The sequence below is a fragment of the Nicotiana tabacum genome, chromosome 3, assembly GCF_000715075.1.
Source record: "Nicotiana tabacum cultivar K326 chromosome 3, ASM71507v2, whole genome shotgun sequence".
In the NCBI taxonomy this organism is placed as follows: Eukaryota; Viridiplantae; Streptophyta; class Magnoliopsida; order Solanales; family Solanaceae; genus Nicotiana; species Nicotiana tabacum.
Window position 1 is genome coordinate 122,940,189 of NC_134082.1, and position 19,262 is coordinate 122,959,450.

At 31.6% G+C, this 19,262-nt stretch overlaps 2 protein-coding genes and 1 long non-coding RNA gene across 3 annotated transcripts; all 3 read left to right on the top strand.

The window, feature by feature from the left end:
* The first annotated feature begins 11,417 nt into the window (after nucleotides 1-11,417).
* On the top strand, nucleotides 11,418-11,846 carry LOC107831182 (uncharacterized). The gene has a single exon (XM_016658921.2). It carries the CDS (start codon nucleotides 11,418-11,420, stop codon nucleotides 11,844-11,846), a length of 429 nt encoding a protein of 142 aa, XP_016514407.1.
* A 2,811-nt stretch (nucleotides 11,847-14,657) lies between these two features.
* LOC142177247 (uncharacterized) lies at nucleotides 14,658-15,098 on the top strand. Its single transcript, XM_075245719.1, has one exon. It carries the CDS (start codon nucleotides 14,658-14,660, stop codon nucleotides 15,096-15,098), a length of 441 nt encoding a protein of 146 aa, XP_075101820.1.
* A 2,854-nt stretch (nucleotides 15,099-17,952) lies between these two features.
* LOC107831181 (uncharacterized) lies at nucleotides 17,953-18,708 on the top strand. Its single transcript, XR_012707807.1, has 3 exons — nucleotides 17,953-18,227; nucleotides 18,319-18,404; nucleotides 18,512-18,708. It is a non-coding gene; the product is annotated as an uncharacterized LOC107831181 (long non-coding RNA).
* The last annotated feature ends 554 nt before the right edge of the window (nucleotides 18,709-19,262 follow it).

Sequence of the window (19,262 nt, forward strand, 5' to 3'; positions counted from 1 at the left end):
ATGGAATGCTATGCAGGAACCACATATTTTAGGATATTTTTGTTTTTAGTTACTTTTAGTCGGACATTGTTAGTATTAATAGTACAAAGTGCCACATAAATTCATGAACTGAGAAAATTATATGCTATGTGCATCTCTGGGACATGAGATTCGCGCAACACATTTTGAATCAGAAAGCTAAAATTCTCTAAGTTAAAAGACCGTACGGATAACCTAAAGCAAAAGAGTGAAGACTACGAACTTAACCCTTATGGCTCGTTTGGTATATGAGATAATAATAATAATTTTGGGATTATTAAGTTTATTTCATATTTAATTTGGGTCTTAGCTAATCCCGAAATAATTTTTATATTAAAATGGTGGGATTAGAAGATGGAATAACTAATCATTTTATCTAATGAAATATCATTATTGTACCAAATGATCGACCCGTTAAGGTGAATGGGGGAAAATTTTCGATATGTAAACTATGCACAAATTTCTTCCAGTCTAGACATACTTGCCAATTAACATTACACTAATTACAAGATAACCAAGCAGAATATCCCTTTGATCCTGCGCTGCTGCACCTGATGCTTCCTTTATATGATTAATTTATTGTTTAATGGTCACAGCACGTACATATGTAACTTAGAGCCTGTTTGGCCAAATTGCTAAAAGTTACTTATTTTCAAAAGTATTTTTAGAGATTAGTAGTTTGTGTACAAAAAAATTATATAAATAATACTACAAACTGCGATCATATAGTATTTGTATACTACAAAAGAAAAAAAATTATATATTCTGAAGAACGTGCTTAAATCTGGTAATTAGAATTGTTATTTCAAAGAGTAATAGGAGACGAGAAAAAGAAGAAACGGTAGAAGAGAAAAGAAGAAATTTATTTATAGTAGAGAGATTATTCTAGAGAGAAATAAGAGAAGAAGAATAAAAATACGCTAAAAATAAAAAGAAGAAGAAAAAGATGGCATAAAAAAAAGTAAAGTTAAATTAATGAGCGATAATTTAGGAAATATAAATTTATGATAAGGAAATTTTTGTCTTGAAAAAATTAATTTCTTATTTCTGCTTCTGCTTTTTAGAAGAAGCTAGAATTTGTAGCTTCTTCCCAAAAACAGAAAAACTACTTCTGCTACTGCTCAAAAGCATTTGTCTGTTTTGACCAAATACATCATATTTCCAGTTAAGTACTTTTTTGGGAAAAAAGCACTTTTAATCTCCCATAAACTTGGCCAAACGGGCTCTTAGCTACCTTGACTTTCACGATTGAAGTCTCCTCTAGTACTTGTCCAAATTTATAGCTCGTTTGGATATTAAAAAAATTATTTTTTTTCGAAATCAGTGTTTGGCCATAAAATTTCCAATTTTCACTTGAAGATGAATTTTAGATTTTTTTGAAAAACTCCAAAAAGCAGTTTTTCAAAATTTTCACTCATATTACTCAAAAAAATTCAAAAACAACCCAAAATTATATTCATGTCCAAACACTACTCTAATTTTCAAATATCATTTTTATTTTAAAATTCTTTTACTTTTTCTTTTTTTTGAATTTTACAATTCTTATGTCCAAACGCCCACTTAATCTTCTAATTGGCAACACATCGTAATAGTCTTGTCATTCAATAGTTATTTCAGCTCTAAGACTGATAATTTTCATGTGCATACTCTTATGTGCTTATTTGGGATAAAATCGCTATCTACTTAAAGCTCCACATCGCTAACACACTTAACTAGTAACCACACTTTACTATAATTGATGCGCTGCAGCGATTTCATAAATATTATTGCCTAAAGCACCACATTGCAATCTGACATTGTTTGCAACTTTGAGTATACATAACCCATAGAAAAATGATATGTGATTAATGAAAATTCAGTACATGGAATTAGAGAATAACAAGATAGACACTAACATAACTAAGATAGGAATAGAAAGAAAGCAGGGGGAGAGACAGAGGCACAGAGAGAAATATGCAAGGGAGAGAAAGACCCGAGAGAAGAAGTTTTTCTGCAATATTCCGCATACCTCTACTATTGCTACTCTACCCTATTTTAACCAGTTTGGTTAATTGTTTACAGTACTTGGGCCCATCAATCCGGATCCCACACCATGGCCCATTGACTAAAAAAAAATATAATTTTTTTGGCTATTATTTTGAGAGCGGCTATATATATAACCAAGACAAAAGATTTAAGTATTATGTGGTTATACATGGTAAGATAAATGGTATTTTTCAGACATGGTTAGAAGTACTAGATTCCATTAAGGATATAGAAAAACCACTTTTCAAAGATTTTAATGATTTTACTGAAGCATTAGATTATGCAAGAGGAATATTAGGACCAAACTACTATATCTCCCCAGCACTTAGACAAAACCCAGAAAAAATCCCTCAATACACCATCCGAAAAGACAATGACAAGATAATATTCTGTGATCATTACTCAACTCATAATTTCTCGCAACACCCCCCATCCTGTAGATCTTGTCTTAGCATATAACTGTCCTGCTATTTTTCCTATGTCTTTTATAAAATTTCTCGCATAATTTACTATACCTAAAAACTTTTGTAGCTCTTTGGTATTATCTAATTTATCTGGCATTTCTAGGGCCTTTTTAGCTATATGGGGTTGTAATTTAATTTTTCCATTCCCTAAGATTACTCCTAAAAAATTTATATAATTTTTACATAGTTCCATCTTCTTTTTACTAATTATTATTCCATTATCTACAAATAATCTAAATAATGTCTATAGATGTCCTAAATGTTCTTTAATATCTTTACTAAATACTAATATATTATCTACATATACTAAAACAAATCTCTTATATTCTCCAAATATACTATCCATTTTTCGTTGAAAAATTGGTGGAGCTGTTTTTAGTCCGAACAACATTACTAACTATTCGAAGTGTCCTTCTGGACAAGTAAATGCAGTCCACTCAATGCTTTCTTCATGGATCTTTACTTGCCAATATCCTGATTTACAGTCAAACTTGCTGAATCTTTTTCCTTGTATTCTATTTATTAGTTCTGTTTTATCAGGCAACTTATATCCATCTGTTCTAGTATTATCATCAAGTCTTTTGTAGTTTATTACCATTCTTGTTTTTCCTCTTACTATCTCACTATGGTTTCTAACCATAAAGGTTGTTGACCTGTGTTTAGAAGCGGGTCTTCTTATTACTCCTAAATTTATAAGTTCTTTAATTTGAATTTTGAAGTCTTCTAGATCTTGATTTGTAGCTTCTATTGAAGCTGTTTTAATTATATATTCTGGATTAATTATATCTAGTTTACACATAACTTTATTGTTTTTCCAATGTTTTAAAGGTTTTCTCCTATTATGTCTATTTCATATAATATTTTTATTATATTATCTAGATCCTTTTCGTTCTTTATTATTCCTATTTTTTGTAGTCCTGTTTTAAAATTGTATATTTTTGTTTCAATATCTATTAAACTATAGTCTTTTTCTAACATATCTCTATCTTCATTTTCTTCTAGTATTAAGGTTTTAGATTCTTCTTTAATCTTACAACATGTATTTTTATCTTTACACTCTTTACAACATTCTTTTTGATTTTCTTGCAGGTTTTTCTGGCTTGCGTTTAGTCGTGTTCTTATCCTGGTTGCAGTTTCTATTGTTTGTACGGGTGTTTGTGTAATATTTTTAAAGAATATTACTCCATCTCTACTGAGTAGGCAACTACCATTATTATGTAATATGAAACTTAGTCCTAATACAAAGTCTACATTTATGTTTAAGTCCCTTACCCAGATTTTTTCTACCTTGTAGCTGGGTTTGTAGAAATCTAAACATGTATTTATAAAGCTGATTTGTGATTTATCTACATAATGTCTGTATATATTATGGGTTCCATCCATTTGCATAGCTGCAACTGGCTTATCTAGGGTTTTGATTAGATTTGGAGGAACTATCATTTTATTTATTATACATCTTGTGCATTCGGAATCTATTAGGGCTAATGTTTCTATTTCGTAATCTTCTATTTTGATTCTTGCTAAAATCTTTATTGTACTAAGTTTTTTATCGTCATTACATATAAGCGCATCGCAATTTTCTATACTCATTAATTCTTCTTCTACTGTTGTTATATTTTCTTTTATATCTTCTAATTTCTCTTTTCCTTTTTTCATTTTCTGTATTCTTTTTTCTAGTTCATTTATTCTAGCTTCTAACGTCATTATTCTCAAATTCATGGTATGATCATTTATTTCTTGGTATTTTTCTTCTTTATTTATTTTTGTTTCAAAATCTTTTTCTATACATGAAATACATCCTTCTAGATAGCATAATTTACATTTAGCTCTTTTATTTCTTCTAGGGTACCATTTGCATATGAAACACTGATTACTATCTAATCCTTTATTTCTTTCAAAATTATGGGTCCATTCCTCCGATATGTTTACAAAGGTATTTTCTTCTAAGTCTAATTTTTCTAATCCTATCTCATTTATTAATTCTTCTTCTTCTGATTCTGAGGTAATTTGAGTTTTTTCTTCTATATCTACGCTTACTATAGAGTATATACTTTCGTTATCTGACATATATTCGTCTACATTTATTAGGGTTTCTTGAAAATCTTCTATTAACTGTGAATTTCTTGTTGTATTATTAATTCTTTTTGGGCACGTATTTGCTAAGTGTTCTACACTACCACAAGTAAAGCATTCTAGTTTGTTTTTATAGTTGATATCTGTTCTATACTTTCTAATATGTCTATCCCTATCTAGGTAGGGTTGTCTAGCTGATGATTTTCTAAGATAATAATTTTTTCTGTTGTATCCCTTGTTGTATTGAGGTTTATATTTTCTATATTTCTTCTTTTTATATTCATTTTTGTCATAACTTTGTGTTGTATACACAGTTGATCTACAGAAACTCATATTGTTCTGTTTTAGTTGTTTTTGTGTCTGTAAATTGGTACATTTTTCTTGTAGTATTTCCATTATATGTTGTACTTTGTGCCTTATAGACCATTTTGCATGTGAATTTTGTATTACACCTTCTCTTTTATACCATCGTTCTTCTATTTCTCTTCCTAAGACTCCTGGTAGTTTATTAAATAACTTTTTACTTAGATCTTGATCAAAAGCGTTTCCACTAATAGTACAATAATAAAAATAATCATTTAAAAACTTTTTTATATGAAACCAACTGCTTATACTTAATTGTTCTAATTTTATTACAGCGTTCTTTTGTAATACTACTAATCCACTATTTGGATCTTCACTTGTGATCAAGCTATGTATTTTATTTGTAAAATTATAAGGATTTGGTCCCATTGCTATTAACATTTGAAAATCTTGTGGAAATTCTGACTTATAGGCTTCCCATAAGCCCTTTATTGATTCTCCTAAGAAGGTCTCCATATATTTATACATTGTTTCTGCGTCTGTGTCATTATAAGTTTTTATAAAGTCTGCTACTACTATTCCTTTCCATAGGTCAATTACTGAGTTCCACATTTGTGGATCATGAGCTGCTATATTTAGTATTTTACCCTTACTTCCTCCTTCATGTAGTCTTATAGGTTCTTCTATAGGCATTCTTTTTCCTGATGGTTTTACATTTTCTATTTCTGTTTCTTGGTCTATTCTATATACTCTTTTTCTAGGTACATTTCCTGTGCTAGTATCAATGGTACTTTGATAAGTTGTTCTCTGAAATTGGCTTGGGCTAGAACTAGTTGACTCCATTAATTTTTTTTAAACTTATTAAAGATTCTGTTTTTGTTTCTTCATAACTATCTTGTATCTCTTCAAAATTTGATCGAATTTATCTGATTTTTTCTGTGAAATATTTTCTTTTCTATATGCCCAATTATCTGTTCTTAATTCACATTTCTTAAAATGCTCTTCTACTTTGCTTAAAGTTAATTTTCCAAGTTTACACCCTTTACATTGGAAAGTCTTATTTTTATTTTCTTTAACTAGCCTCCTTGCTTTTTCTAATGCTATGTCTACTTCGAATTCGTCTTGTATTATTTCAATATTCATAAATTTAGTATCATTATCTTCTATCGTACTTTCAGTTCCATCATCTATTTCTTTTTAGGTAGAATAGTTATAATTGGTAAACCTAATTGATGTTTCTCCTTTAGAGTTTGTATACATTAAATGAGATTCTGGTTTGAATATTTTTGGCTTTGCGAAATCTTCTAGATTCCATTCTAATGTAGCATATTCTTCTGGGTTTATCTTAATAGGTTTTATTATTTTTATCCCTTTATTTCCCATTACTTCGACTACATCGTCTATCTTAATTTTAAATTTTGTATTACTATTTGTTGCCATTTTTCCTATGAAACCTACACATATCAGTAAATTATTTTCATTATTCATTTCTTCATATCCCTTAGTCTGTATTCCTATTTTGATATTTTTCCAAATTCTGCTAGATTTATCATGAAATCTGGGGTAATGTAAAATATTCCTCCATTATTTGTCATGTCTACTTCTGTTAAACCTATTATAAATTTCTTTTGATCTGACCATCTGTCATCATATACTACTATTAGTACTTTAGTTCCTAGATTCTTTCTAGTTAGTCCTTTTAATTTGATTACTATTAGTCTCATATGCATTAAATTCTTTTTATAATTTTTAATTTGTCATATTGATTCTGGGTTAATTAAATTTAATGTTGTAACCTTATTTCCTATGTCTGATAATTGCTCTTCTCTATAATATCTATATAGTTGAGAGTTATTTGAAAAATATCATGTATTATATAGTATTCTTGGATTGAGTAACCTTAGTTGATTTTGTTGAAAGATTTGTATATCTTTGTCTATATCTATTATTTCGTCTAATTTCTGATTTTCTTCTTGTCTTTTTCTAGTTAGAATTCTGGCAAACATATTATTACCTATTCTATTATCTGAAAAACTTATTCATGATCTTTCTTGGTTTGTTGTTCTTGACTCACCTGGAAAAAGGTCCATTTTTGTGGTTTTCTTATTTTAATTTTATCTTTTTGCGGGGTTATTTCAACTCTTTTTAATTGTTCTATTAAATCGTCTACTTTTGGGATTTCAGTCTTTATATCCTTTTCTTTAATAATTTTATCTAGCTTTTTATTAATTTCTAAAAGTAATACTATTAAAGTATTATTCTGTTTTATTATTATTTGATCCGCTTTCCCTGAGGAGTATAACTAGTCAGTCCCTCTGGATTGGGTTGAATTCTTTCTGTGAACTTTAATGCTTCCTCATATACTGGATCTAGTTGTAATTGTAACTCACTCATGAAAGAGCGATTTCTTTTATTGTGTCTATCTTTTCTTTTAAGGTATTTATCTCACTTTTTATACTTCTACTTGGTGTGTTATTTTTTCTACGAATCTGGTTTGTTTGTATTTCTAATTCTTTAGGCTTTTCTGTAATAGTTTTAATTAATTTTTCGATTTCATCTTTCTTAGGTATTTTTTCTAGATTAAACTTATTGTTCAGAAATTGTATTTTTCTGTCTATTTCTAGTTCTTGTGATTTTAGGAAATCCAAATTTTGTTCTAATTTTTCTAAAGTCTTTCTTTGTTTAGTTTGTAATGCTTCTACTAGTTCTAGTATTCTTATTATGTTTTTATTATTTTCCTGGGTTTTTTCTCCAAGGTTGATTATTAAATCTACTAAAGTATTGTATTGTTTATCTTCGGTATGTAATATATGTTTTCCACTACTAAAATTACACTTAATTACCGTATTATCTTTTAATATTCTATACTTCTTTTCTGGATATATTTTTAAATCTAAATATTCTAGGTTCTTTAGTTTATCTATTTTTTAACCTAATGGTATCCAAATTTTTCGGTTCTTAAAGAATTTTATTCTTTGATTTTCTGAATATATTTCTCCTTCTATATATTGTATTTCCCACTCTAAAGCTGATATGGTTTCTGAGCTAATACTACGTTTTACTATATAACTTGGTTCTCTATTTATTTTTAAATCTGATTCTTTTATTTGTTTAGCTAATTCTAAAGTTGATATTAATAAAGCCTTAATCTTTCGTAGTATATTCTTTAATTCTTCTTTTCTTTGTATATTTCTACTTAAAATACAATAGTTACAAGCTATTTCTTTAGCTAAAGGATGTTGTCTCAACATATATGTTACCCCAATGAGATATGTTTTATCTTGTTCCTGGTGGTTTGGATATAATCCTTCTCTTGTTGTATTTCAATATTAATTCTTTCTATTTCAAGAAGAAGGAAATTTTTAAAATCTTCCGTATTTAAAATATTTAGTTCAAAGAAACTTAGTTGTGATTCTAATGTTTCTCTATATTCTATATTATTTTTAATACTCTCACGACTAATATATATTAGATGGTGATGGTAACTGATGTATTTAGCAAAAATAAGTTGTTTCATAAACTTTTTGGTCCGAAAATCTTCTTGCTCTGATACCAAAAATATAAGAGGGGGGTAGGTTAAAAAGTTAAAATTTTCTTCTTAGATGGTATAGTAGGTTAAAAAGTTAAAATCTTCTTCTTAGATGGTATAGATGATATGATTGATGGTATGATAATATTAACAATATCAGATGCAGTTGTTTTCTATATATATCTGAACAAATACTACTATTGTGTTGTAGATATATAAAATGTACGGTTAAATCTACTATCGATTAAAATCCGATTTCTATGTCTAATATAAATTCTTCTAAACTTTGGGTAAGGCTCCTAGCAAAGCTTTTTGGATGGATATAGTTATTACGATTATTGGACATTAACAATAAAATTATTTTTTGCGATTAAACTCTTGTGTTGTAAAAATCCTACTCGGTATTCTCTCTCTCTTATTTTATAAACTTGTATAGTTACCATATTATCCAAATTATGAACTGAGATTACCCCTTTACTACTCTTTTTTTTATCCACTCCGTTCATCTCTTCTTCCCTATCTTTTAAAGATTTTAACTCTTTTCTTAACTCTTATTTCTTTAACCTCACCCCGGCTATGGTTAAACACTTATACCCTTCTTAATTGTTTTTAGGTTTTACTTAACCAGTTTCTCCTAGAAATTTACAGGTTAATCCATCATAATTGTTAAAAAATTGGGAAGCTAACCATATACTAAGAGTGATATCTAATAATCGAACATATGAACATAAAACTATACAGAATAACATAAAATTTTAAAATAAACAGGGGTAATATCTAGCAGAAACATAATTTAGATAAAGATGAGTAACTTACATGCTTATAGGAGAGAGATTTCCCTTTCGGGAAACCCGAAAAAGTCCACTGAGCTTTGGGAATTAAAAACGATCACACATAAGCATAAGGACTTATTTATTTAACAAGATTAGAGGTGGAACTACTAAAATTTCATAAGAAAATATTTTACAAAGTATTTTGGAAGAGGGTTTTTGGTTGATGATGAAAAGGTTGGTTGGATGGGTTCTCTTCAGAGTGTTTTTCTTTTTGTTGTATCCTGTTTTTCTTCTGCTTTCTTCTCCTTTTTATAGCTAAATTTTGAAACGGATTTGAAAAATGGATTCCAAACTCTTCTGAAATCTATCTTGTCTAGCCTTGCAGGGTACTTCATTGGGCCCCATCTTCACATGGCTTGGTCGGAGATTCCTTTCGTGTTTGTAACTTTTTCTCCACTCAAAATTTTATCTTGTCTTTTAGCACAACTAACATTACCTCTTGTCACATCTTCTCTACTTTATGTCACTTGTCACTTTTGTCTTTTAGCACAGCTAGCATTTTTTCCTGTCACATCTTCTTTACTTTCTTATTTTTCTCATTGGTACGCCAACATTATTGCTCTGTATACCAGCCTTGTTACTTTTCCTTTGTCTTTGATGCTCTTTAATTGCTGTTTAACTGAGACTTTGCTTTTATGTGTCTAAATTATGTATAGCTATTGAATCAAAACTCATTTCTGACTCATTTTCATATGGATCTTGAGCATCTTGATAATTTAGGTTGTCTTCATAGTTATCATCTTCTCCTGAACTTTGGGTCCTTTATGGATTTGGACTTGGATTCTTAATCATGTGTTTGTCTTGTTCTTCCTTTTCTTGAAAAAAGTTTTCTAATGTCTGTTTGATTATATTTTCTATTTTTTCATTTTTTTTTGAAATTATACCCTTCTTTTTTAACGCTTCTCCTTGTGTTAATGTTCTGGGTAGTCTTCTTCTGGATAGACCTTTGTCTTACCATGTATAACCACATAATACTTGAATGCCCTTCCCTTTGTCTTCAGTCTTGGAAACTGTTGGTCTCATGTTGTACATGTAAAATACTTGTTTATTAATTGACAGTAATTCTAAGCCTACTTAACTGATATTCTAAATTATTATCTTTTCCTTTAATATGTTCAAAAACCAGATTATATATTGATATAGTATCAATAAAATTTAACCATCTTCTTCTACTACTATTCTTTGCGTTTATCTTCTGGTGAAATTTAACTATGGCTTCGCAATCAGTTCTAATTGTTACTTCTTGTTTATTTAATATATATAATTTAAAACTATTTAATCCGTAAATTACAGTTAATATCTCTGCATCTATACTACTCATATTTCCTTTTTCTTTATATTTACCACTTTGATAAGCACATATTTTTCTGTGCTCTTATCACTATATTTATTTGGTTTTGCTTTTAGAACTGCTCCCCATCCTTCAAAACTACCGTCTGTTTCTATTATCAAGTAGTCTGTTTCTAGTGGCATATTTAAATCAGGAATATTTTTTATTTTTTCTTTAATATTTTGTACTAATTTAATGTCTTCTGTGTTAACCTACTATACCATCTAAGAATAAGGAAATACTCTCACGACTAATGTATATTAGATGGTGATGGTAACTGATGTATTTAGCAAAAATAAGAGCGGATATATATATATATCATTTTCCCCACAAAATTTGCTAGTTTCTCAAACCCGTTTTTCATCATGGCCTATTGACTATTTTTATTCATAACAGTGGTAGACCACGAAGTTTCTATAAAATGGAATCTAAAGTTTAATTTGGTACAACCTAGCTAGCTAACCGAAATAATGGTGTTATTTTTCAATAACTCATCTAGTTGACTTAAAGCGCTTTTCAGTTTTCAAGCTAAGTCAGCACATTAAATATTAGTAGTACAAATCTGACTAAAAAATAGAGTATATGATCACCGACCCTTGCTTAAAATAATCCACCAGGTCAGGTCGGCTTTGAACATTAAAACAGCAATGTCAGCCTTATGTGGATCTGAGAAAATGTCATGTGGCAACTGGCCTATACTAGGTAGTTTCCTTTTCCTTTCCAATCATAAATCTTGTTATTCCCTTAAGACTTCATCTTAGTATATAAATAGCCAATCAAGCCAACCAAATTATGCATATTCATTCAGCAGTACTTGATTATTATTTTCTCATATATCGGCCATGGAAAAAGTCTTGTTTTGGTCTTGTACACTTCCATCTTTGTCTTTCTCTGATCCAAAATTGCTTAGCCTGAGAAGATCAAAGGGTAAAATTTCTGCACGACGTAACGATTCTTGTGACTGGGATTATAGGGGGCGATTGGTGGATGAAAGCATGATTGTGTTAAGGAAGAGAGTTCATGAGATGAAGGTAATTGAGAGAAATTATGAGCCACCTGCAGAATGGATGGAATGGGAAAAGCAATATTATGCTTGTTATGATGAGGTAATATGTAATTTGGTTGGGTGTTTACAAATGCAATTGTTGAGTACAAGGCCTAGTTTGGCTCTTGGGATGTTAGTCCTCCTCCTCATCAGTGTTCCAGCTTCGACGGCCATGATTTTCTCTCATTTGGTCAATGGCGTCCTGTCCACCGTTCATCTTGGTTGATGTCTTTTAATAGTCAGCCAGGAGTAGTTGTGAATTGTAATGGGACTGCAGTATGTATACATATTTGATAAACATAGTGTAGACCTGGTAGTTGTATTCTTTCATTCTTAATTTTGGCTTTTGGTCAGTACTTTTCTTTCTCCATTAGGTACTGCTAATCTACTACATGGTTGTAATTTGTAATGTATCCAATTTGTTTCCATTACATATTAAGTTCTAATTGACAGTTCTAACTCATTAACATCGTCCAAGACCAAGGCAGGATTTTTCTGTTTCATTCTATCTCTGCCCCTGCCCCTATTGTTAAATTCACGAACAGAGATATGCTCTCACAAGTCGCACCTACATGAAAGGAACCCCAACATTATGATTAACATAGTAAATGGTCAGATTCATAATTGATTCTAAGAATCCTAGAAGATAAGTGAGCTATATATATGTGAAGGAAATGAAACGATCCTTTTGAGGCTATCGCATAAATGAGATACTAGAACGCTAATACTAATATTGCAAATTTAAAAAAAAGGCAGCCTAATGCACAAAGTATTCCGTATTCTGGCAGGATCTAGGAAAAGGCCGTATCCCAAGTGGTGTGATGTAGACAACTTACCCTAGTGCAAGCATCAGTGGCTGCTTCAACAGCTCGAATCCGTGACCTTAGGTCACACGGAGACAACTTTAGTGTTACTCCAACCCTCCCATTCAATGTTAATATTGCAAATTGTGAAAAAGAAACAATGAAGAAAAGAAATGGTCCAACGTACCAAATGTTTTTCCGTACTTATGAGAAAATGGTCCAATTTAGCAAATGTCAGTCCTACTTAGAAGAATCTGAGATGAGAAGCTTGGGAAAGACAGTCAGCTCGCTTGCATTCCATATTAACCAAAAACTGAAGAGGCTTTATATATACAAGTGTTAGAGTTACCCCAACAACTCTAGCTAATTAGGCTCAAGTAAATAACCACTCACTTATGCTAGCTACTATTATCAGGATTCGTGTTCGGTACATACTTTGAGGCCCGATTAATCTAAATTCGTATAGTATAAGATCCATTAAAGATGGAGTGCTCCTTATAAAAAAAATTCATTCCTAGAATTCGAGCCCAATACATACGATTAAGGATTGAGAGATCATATTCATCCCATCACGACCCTTGGTAATGCTAAAATAATTGTTTCACCGAGTAATAATATAATTTACGGATTTGTGTAAAAAGAAGAAGTAGGGGCTGGGGAGAAAATAGAAATGGAGTTAGACTTTGTCATCCCTTTTTTCCCACCTTTTAAATTGTTCATGAACCTTAACTATTCGTTTGCCCATTACGTCAAATCCAAACTCCTTTCTCTAGATCTCTTCCTCTTCCTTTTATATATATGTTTCGTTTAAAGAAAATTGGAAGGCCATAGTATTAGGATGACGTTATCTCACATTTTAGTGCTAGAAGCATACTTTTGTGACCATACAATAAGGTTGAAATTATTACTCCTATTAAGCGCTTAAAGTTTCTAGAAGCTAAGCATGGTTCCCCGTCTCATTCTCGTACGGTGGGCTTTAGACAAGACAAATACCAAAAATGACAATTTCCTCATAAGTGAGAGAAACAAACACTTGATTACCAGGTCATGTCCCTTTCTATTGCGGCCAATTCACGCAATAGAGTACCACGAAATTTCAGCACTAGTCTCATTTTATCCAGAAGAACCCTATATAGTATTATTATACAAATTCAATTACAACGAAAGTACTCTACACGTTTTAAAAAAAAAATAATTCCAGAAGAAAGAGGGGATAGAAAAATACAAGAGATAAAAAAAGTTTAACAAAACGATCGAGTTTCAATGCAGGTAACTAGTGAGAATGAAAATTTCAGTCTCGTAAAATAAGCATGACACAATTGTCCGCAAGATCATAAGCATCATTCGCATTTTAATCTCTCCAAGAGTCAAAGTCCTTAAATCTAGAATAGAAGTTCTTCTATATATTAAATTTTTATTAGGGTGTTGCGACCAAGAAAACAGGACAAGAAAAAGAATAGGAAAGTTTTCTTGTTTAATTTTCTTCCGACCAAATATAATAAACACTTTCCTCAATTATACTTTGACAAAAATGTATTTGCCCGATTCATTTCTCTTCTTTTCCTGGTAAACCCACTATTGGTGTATTGTATTCATCACGTTCAGCCTTCGCAAAGATTTGGGCTTATTTGACTTCACCCTCTAAAGCAACTTTCTCCCACTACAAATCATCTTTGCTTTTATCGTCTCTGTTTTCATCAACTTAACCTTGCATAGTTGCATACTTGCATGTATAACAAGCAATCAAATGTAAAAATATTTACACAATCATTAATAAATGTACGTGATTAAATGATAACTAATACTAATTTCAAACTTACATTGCATTAATAATATTTAAAACCCTATGCAGCTTTCACTGTAAACAAACAAATCAAACCGCAGTTTCCCAACCTTGAGTTACAAGACAGACTTGGGGCAAAACAAAAGAATCACATCACTTTCTCCTTAATTATCTATGAAGTTCCTGTTGCCGTCCCTTTCTTGCGGCTACGCGCATTGCGCCGACGTCGCAGTTTTGGAACCTTCTCTTGTAATTTCCATGCGTAACACAACACCTTGTTCCTCGCCCTCTATATATACTTCATAATCCATTATACACACCCTCCATATACAAATCACAAGATTTCATCAACACTTACAATTGCTATATCTTTCCAGTAACAATAACAACTACGCCTCAATTTCAAGCAGTACACAAAACTTAATTTTTGTTTCTCCGAGAGTAATTGGAAATGAATTCATTGATCTCTTGTTCTAGGCTTCTAAGTTCAAGTCACTCTTTGTGGATAAATCCTCCTTCAAGCTCAACGTGTATGAAATTAAAGACGCGGAGGCAAGTGGCGAATGCAAGATTCGAACATAATCACGGTGAAAGCAAGCTTGTGGATGAAAACATGATTGTCCTTCGAATACGTGTTAAAGAGATGAAATTGCTAGAAGCTGGCAAAATAGGACCACCTTCAAATTGGATGGGATGGGAGAAGAAGTACTTTGCGCATTACAACGAGGACGTTTGTGAAGCTATAGGGTTGCTACAGTTGTGTTTAATGGAGACTAGACCAGCTTTGGCTCTAGGGATGTTGACGCTGCTTTGTTTAAGTGTGTCCTTCTCAACTTATGTTTTGATCCTGCATGCCATGGAGATGACCAAGAGTTTATTCTTTCATGTTTAATGTTAACTAATTAAAAACAACAAGTAATCAAGTGTTTCCTTTACCGAGTACTTGATCTTTTCATGTTTCATTAATTAACCAGCCAAATACAGAAGTTCCAAAGAAAATGTCGTTTTGGTTAAGACTTAACTTGAAATGACAAAAACCAATTACAGGGTTCATTTAAGAATTTTAGAAATATTAGCTATTCCCTAGCTAGAATATGTCATATATGTGTATGTGTGAGAATGACCAGAGGCGAATTTGAGGATTTAGAGTAGATGAGTGTTATTTAATTGCATGTATATGGGCAAAAACTTCATTTTATGTGTTTGACCCGGTCAACGGCAATAGAGCCTATGAAGATTGTGACATGTCAACCTAACTCCAAAAGGTCGAGGTCAGATGTGGAGGATAAATCGTTGTCGAAGGTCGAAATGGTTTAACAGAAGACGAGGACAAGGACGAGCATCCGCCTTCGGTAAGAAGTGACGACCAGTTTTAGTATTTACATTCCCTAGAGAATATAATATTCTAATGGATATTCCTTTCTGTTATACTATCTAGTGTTTTGAGACACATGTGCTCTTATAAATAGGAAGAGATGTATATCCGAAAAGGGATTGGATCTTTTGTAAAAAATTTCATCAACATTCTTTGTACAAGATTCACACGTTATTGAATAGAAACAAAGTTTGATTTTATACTTTCTTTCTTTTATCCCTCTCACCCGATACAAGAAGGATTGGAATACAAGGTTGCTCATCGTTATCCATTATTGTCAGAAAAACATCTGAAAATACCATCTTTGTCGTGTTGTCTTTATCTTATTTACTATTTAGAAGTCATTTATTGCTATCCTTTACACTTCTAGGTCTTTATTGCTTCTTTATTATCTAAAGTTATCTTTTTTGGTGTTGCACATATTTATCATAAAGCGACAGATCTGTCATTGGATATTGATATTGACTGTGATTAACCCCGATTTTCTAGTAATTTAATTGTATAGAACCAAAATCTATTTTTTGGGTCATACAACATGTATGCTAATTGTTTTTATATATTTACATAATTCGAAACAAATGCAATGAGTCAGCTGGACACATAGAATCCACATGCTGACTCTATGAACTTTCTCAACTTTGCACCTGTTAGGTTGTTTAAGCATTAATATGACTTAAAAGAGGGTGAATGGGAAATGGAGGAAAATAAAATTTTTAAGCGAAATTTTAAGTCCCTCCCTCCCCCCGACAAAGGGACATTGTCACATATTGGAAGAAGAAGAGGTTTTTGATGGGTATATAAGCAATTGCTCTTCTTCTAACTCTTAAAATATAGAGAAGAAGGCAAGCCTCGCGCCGTCGTCGTCACTCGCTCGACTGAGCTTCGGCTTCAGCTTCGGATTTGGTCAAATGACTGATTGATTAATTTTTTGGGCCAAATTTATTTGTTAATAGTAAATATTAAGAGAAATGTCATTAAATATCCGTTTTAATAACAGAATATTAATCCCTCTTTAATTCTCAGTTTATTATTGCATAAATTAGCCATTTATGTTATGGCCTTTATGCTATGTCCATTTTTCACAAATAACCATTCTGAAGAGTTGCACCTCTTCAGTTTTCATCCCAACATTGGCTAAAAATACAAGTCTATTCTCTCAGATTTTCCATACGATTTTCTTAGTTCTCATCCTTCTTTTGTATTATTTTACTTTCAAAGAAAGCAACAGTAAGTGTGATTTGCTACCGAACTTTGTGTTTGCGGAAACACTGGGGTTTAAAGTACCACTATACCAGTGTGTAATTGGTTCTATCCTGGGAGGAAATAATCCATAACATTTGGTACTAGGAGGGAATTAAATTCCTTAAGGAAACACTATGAATTCAGTGGGCTTAGATTAACTTTTGTTTTGTTTACATTTTCTATTTATATGTTATTCTATTTTTTTTCCAGAATTAGTTTACAAATACAGTTTACTAACAAGCTTAAGGAATTTAATTATGTTCTGGAGATTAAAACCTTTGTGGTTTTCTACTCCGTTGGAGATTAAAATCTACGTGATTTTAACGTTTGTTTGTGTCATTCTTTTACAGAAATGACTAATGATAACGGAAACTAAGCTGTTCCGATGGTGACTGCCAATGCGTCGACAAGCCGAACACCAGCATTGGCACTAGCGGAAAACCTCGAAAAAAAAATTCGGGATTGATTTCAAGCGGTGGCAGTAGAAAATGTTCTTCTACCTGACTGTGAGCATCTAATATTTTCCCCGCATAGGAAATTACTCCTAAAAAATCAAAAAAATAATTTTTATCGAAATTGTAGAATTTTAGGATTTTCTCTTAAATTGATTGTATGCATTTTAGTTGCATTTCATGCATATTTAACATTTTAAAATCATGAGAAAAATACCTAAAATGTCTAAAATATCTCATGCATAACATTTTAGGTCTTAATTTCATTCAGAGTTTAATTGCATTATTGAACAAAAATCACAAAAAAACACAATAGTCATGTCCACATTTTAGCTTTTAGTTTTAAATTAATTAGTGTTAAATTAGTAAAAATAAGTAAGATTAATTTTACAAAATAATTTAAGTTAGAGCTTAATTTAGAATTTTATTTAGCTTGTTTAGTTAATTCAATTAGATTTTTAAAATCAAAAGAAAAAGAGAGAAAAACAAAGAAAAGGAAAGGGCTACTTTTTTGGAAAATTCAAACCAGATTGGGCTCAAATTAAATGGCCCAATTTCCCTCTTTCTTGCGTAACCCATGCTCCCCTACTCGGCCCAGGCCATTGACCCATTACCCCTTTCCCATCTTTATATCCTAATCCCTCACATTAATAACATGGGACCTTCCCAATTTTTGAGAGAACGTCGTTTCCACCATTCCAAAAGGGATGCTCCTCTCAAAACAAAAGTCTGATTCTCCCATCCTCAAACAGAGGCTAAGAATCAGACCCCTTCCCCCTCCCACATGAGAGAATCGACGATTCCCCCTTTTAGAACAATGAGCAGCCTCACCTCTCATTCTCACTCTCACCTTCATCGCACATGAAACAGTTGAGAACTAACCTTGAATTTCACAAAATCAGATCCGGAGAAAAGAAGCAAAGAAAACAAAAAAGAAAAAGAGAGTGAAACTGTGAGTTCATGCAATTTTCGAGTTGTTTGTTCATGGTTATGGGTTTTCTAAAGCTAAGCTGTGTCAAAACATTGCCAAATTTCTGATGTAGACTGCTGAAACTTCTGTTGGGCTCCGATTTGAAGCATTTAGCTCTTATTTGGCTTTCGGCGTATTATCGCACATTTCATGAGTCAAGTATGTATTCTGTTAAATGGCATTACTTTCTTGATGCTCTATTTCTTGTATAAGCATGCAGTTTCCTTGTATAAGAGTTTCTAGTTTGTTTATTTAATCTTGTGCAGATATCCTTTTGGTGATTTCTCATTTTGGAATTCCAGACAATTGTTGAGTCTTAACTTTGAAAGTGGATTGTCAATATCTTTATTCCCGTTTTGACGAATAGCAATTTCAATTTTCAAGTGCCATGAAATGGCTAAAGATGTTACGCTTGTGATAAGATACTTTTTTATATTTATTATTCATCAATGATTTTGTTTTAGTGCTTATTTTGTTGGCATAAATTTCTATATTCAAGGTTATACGGTTGTTGCTTCATCGATTTCTAAATTGAAGATAATTTGTATACCATTTAGTTAAATTAGCATTGCACTGTAACTGAGTGAGATTTAGTGGATGTTAATTCTGTTATAGCTTACTCATATTGTTGCACTTAAAGTGGTGAAGTATCTGATTGTAAATTTGTAGTCTTAATTTTTCCTCTGAGCATTTATAGGAAGAAGCATTGAGGAAAATAGTGAGGCAGTACTATATTTGCTTTGTCTCCCATAGCAGAGAATCATAGTGCTTTAACTTTCTGTCAACATTAGAGGAGAATACCAATTAAGCTCCATGAAATTATGAATATCATAGCTTGCTTTAGGCACGATTAATTTTAAATCATCGTGGCTATGGGTACGGTTCCTGTGGCATGGTCACAATACGTAAATCCCAATTCGGGTGTGCATTTCATGTGACCCGACCATAACTTCGAACAATAATAAAAAATAAACATGTTGTAGATCGTGGGTACGGTTCCCGTGACACGATTAGCAA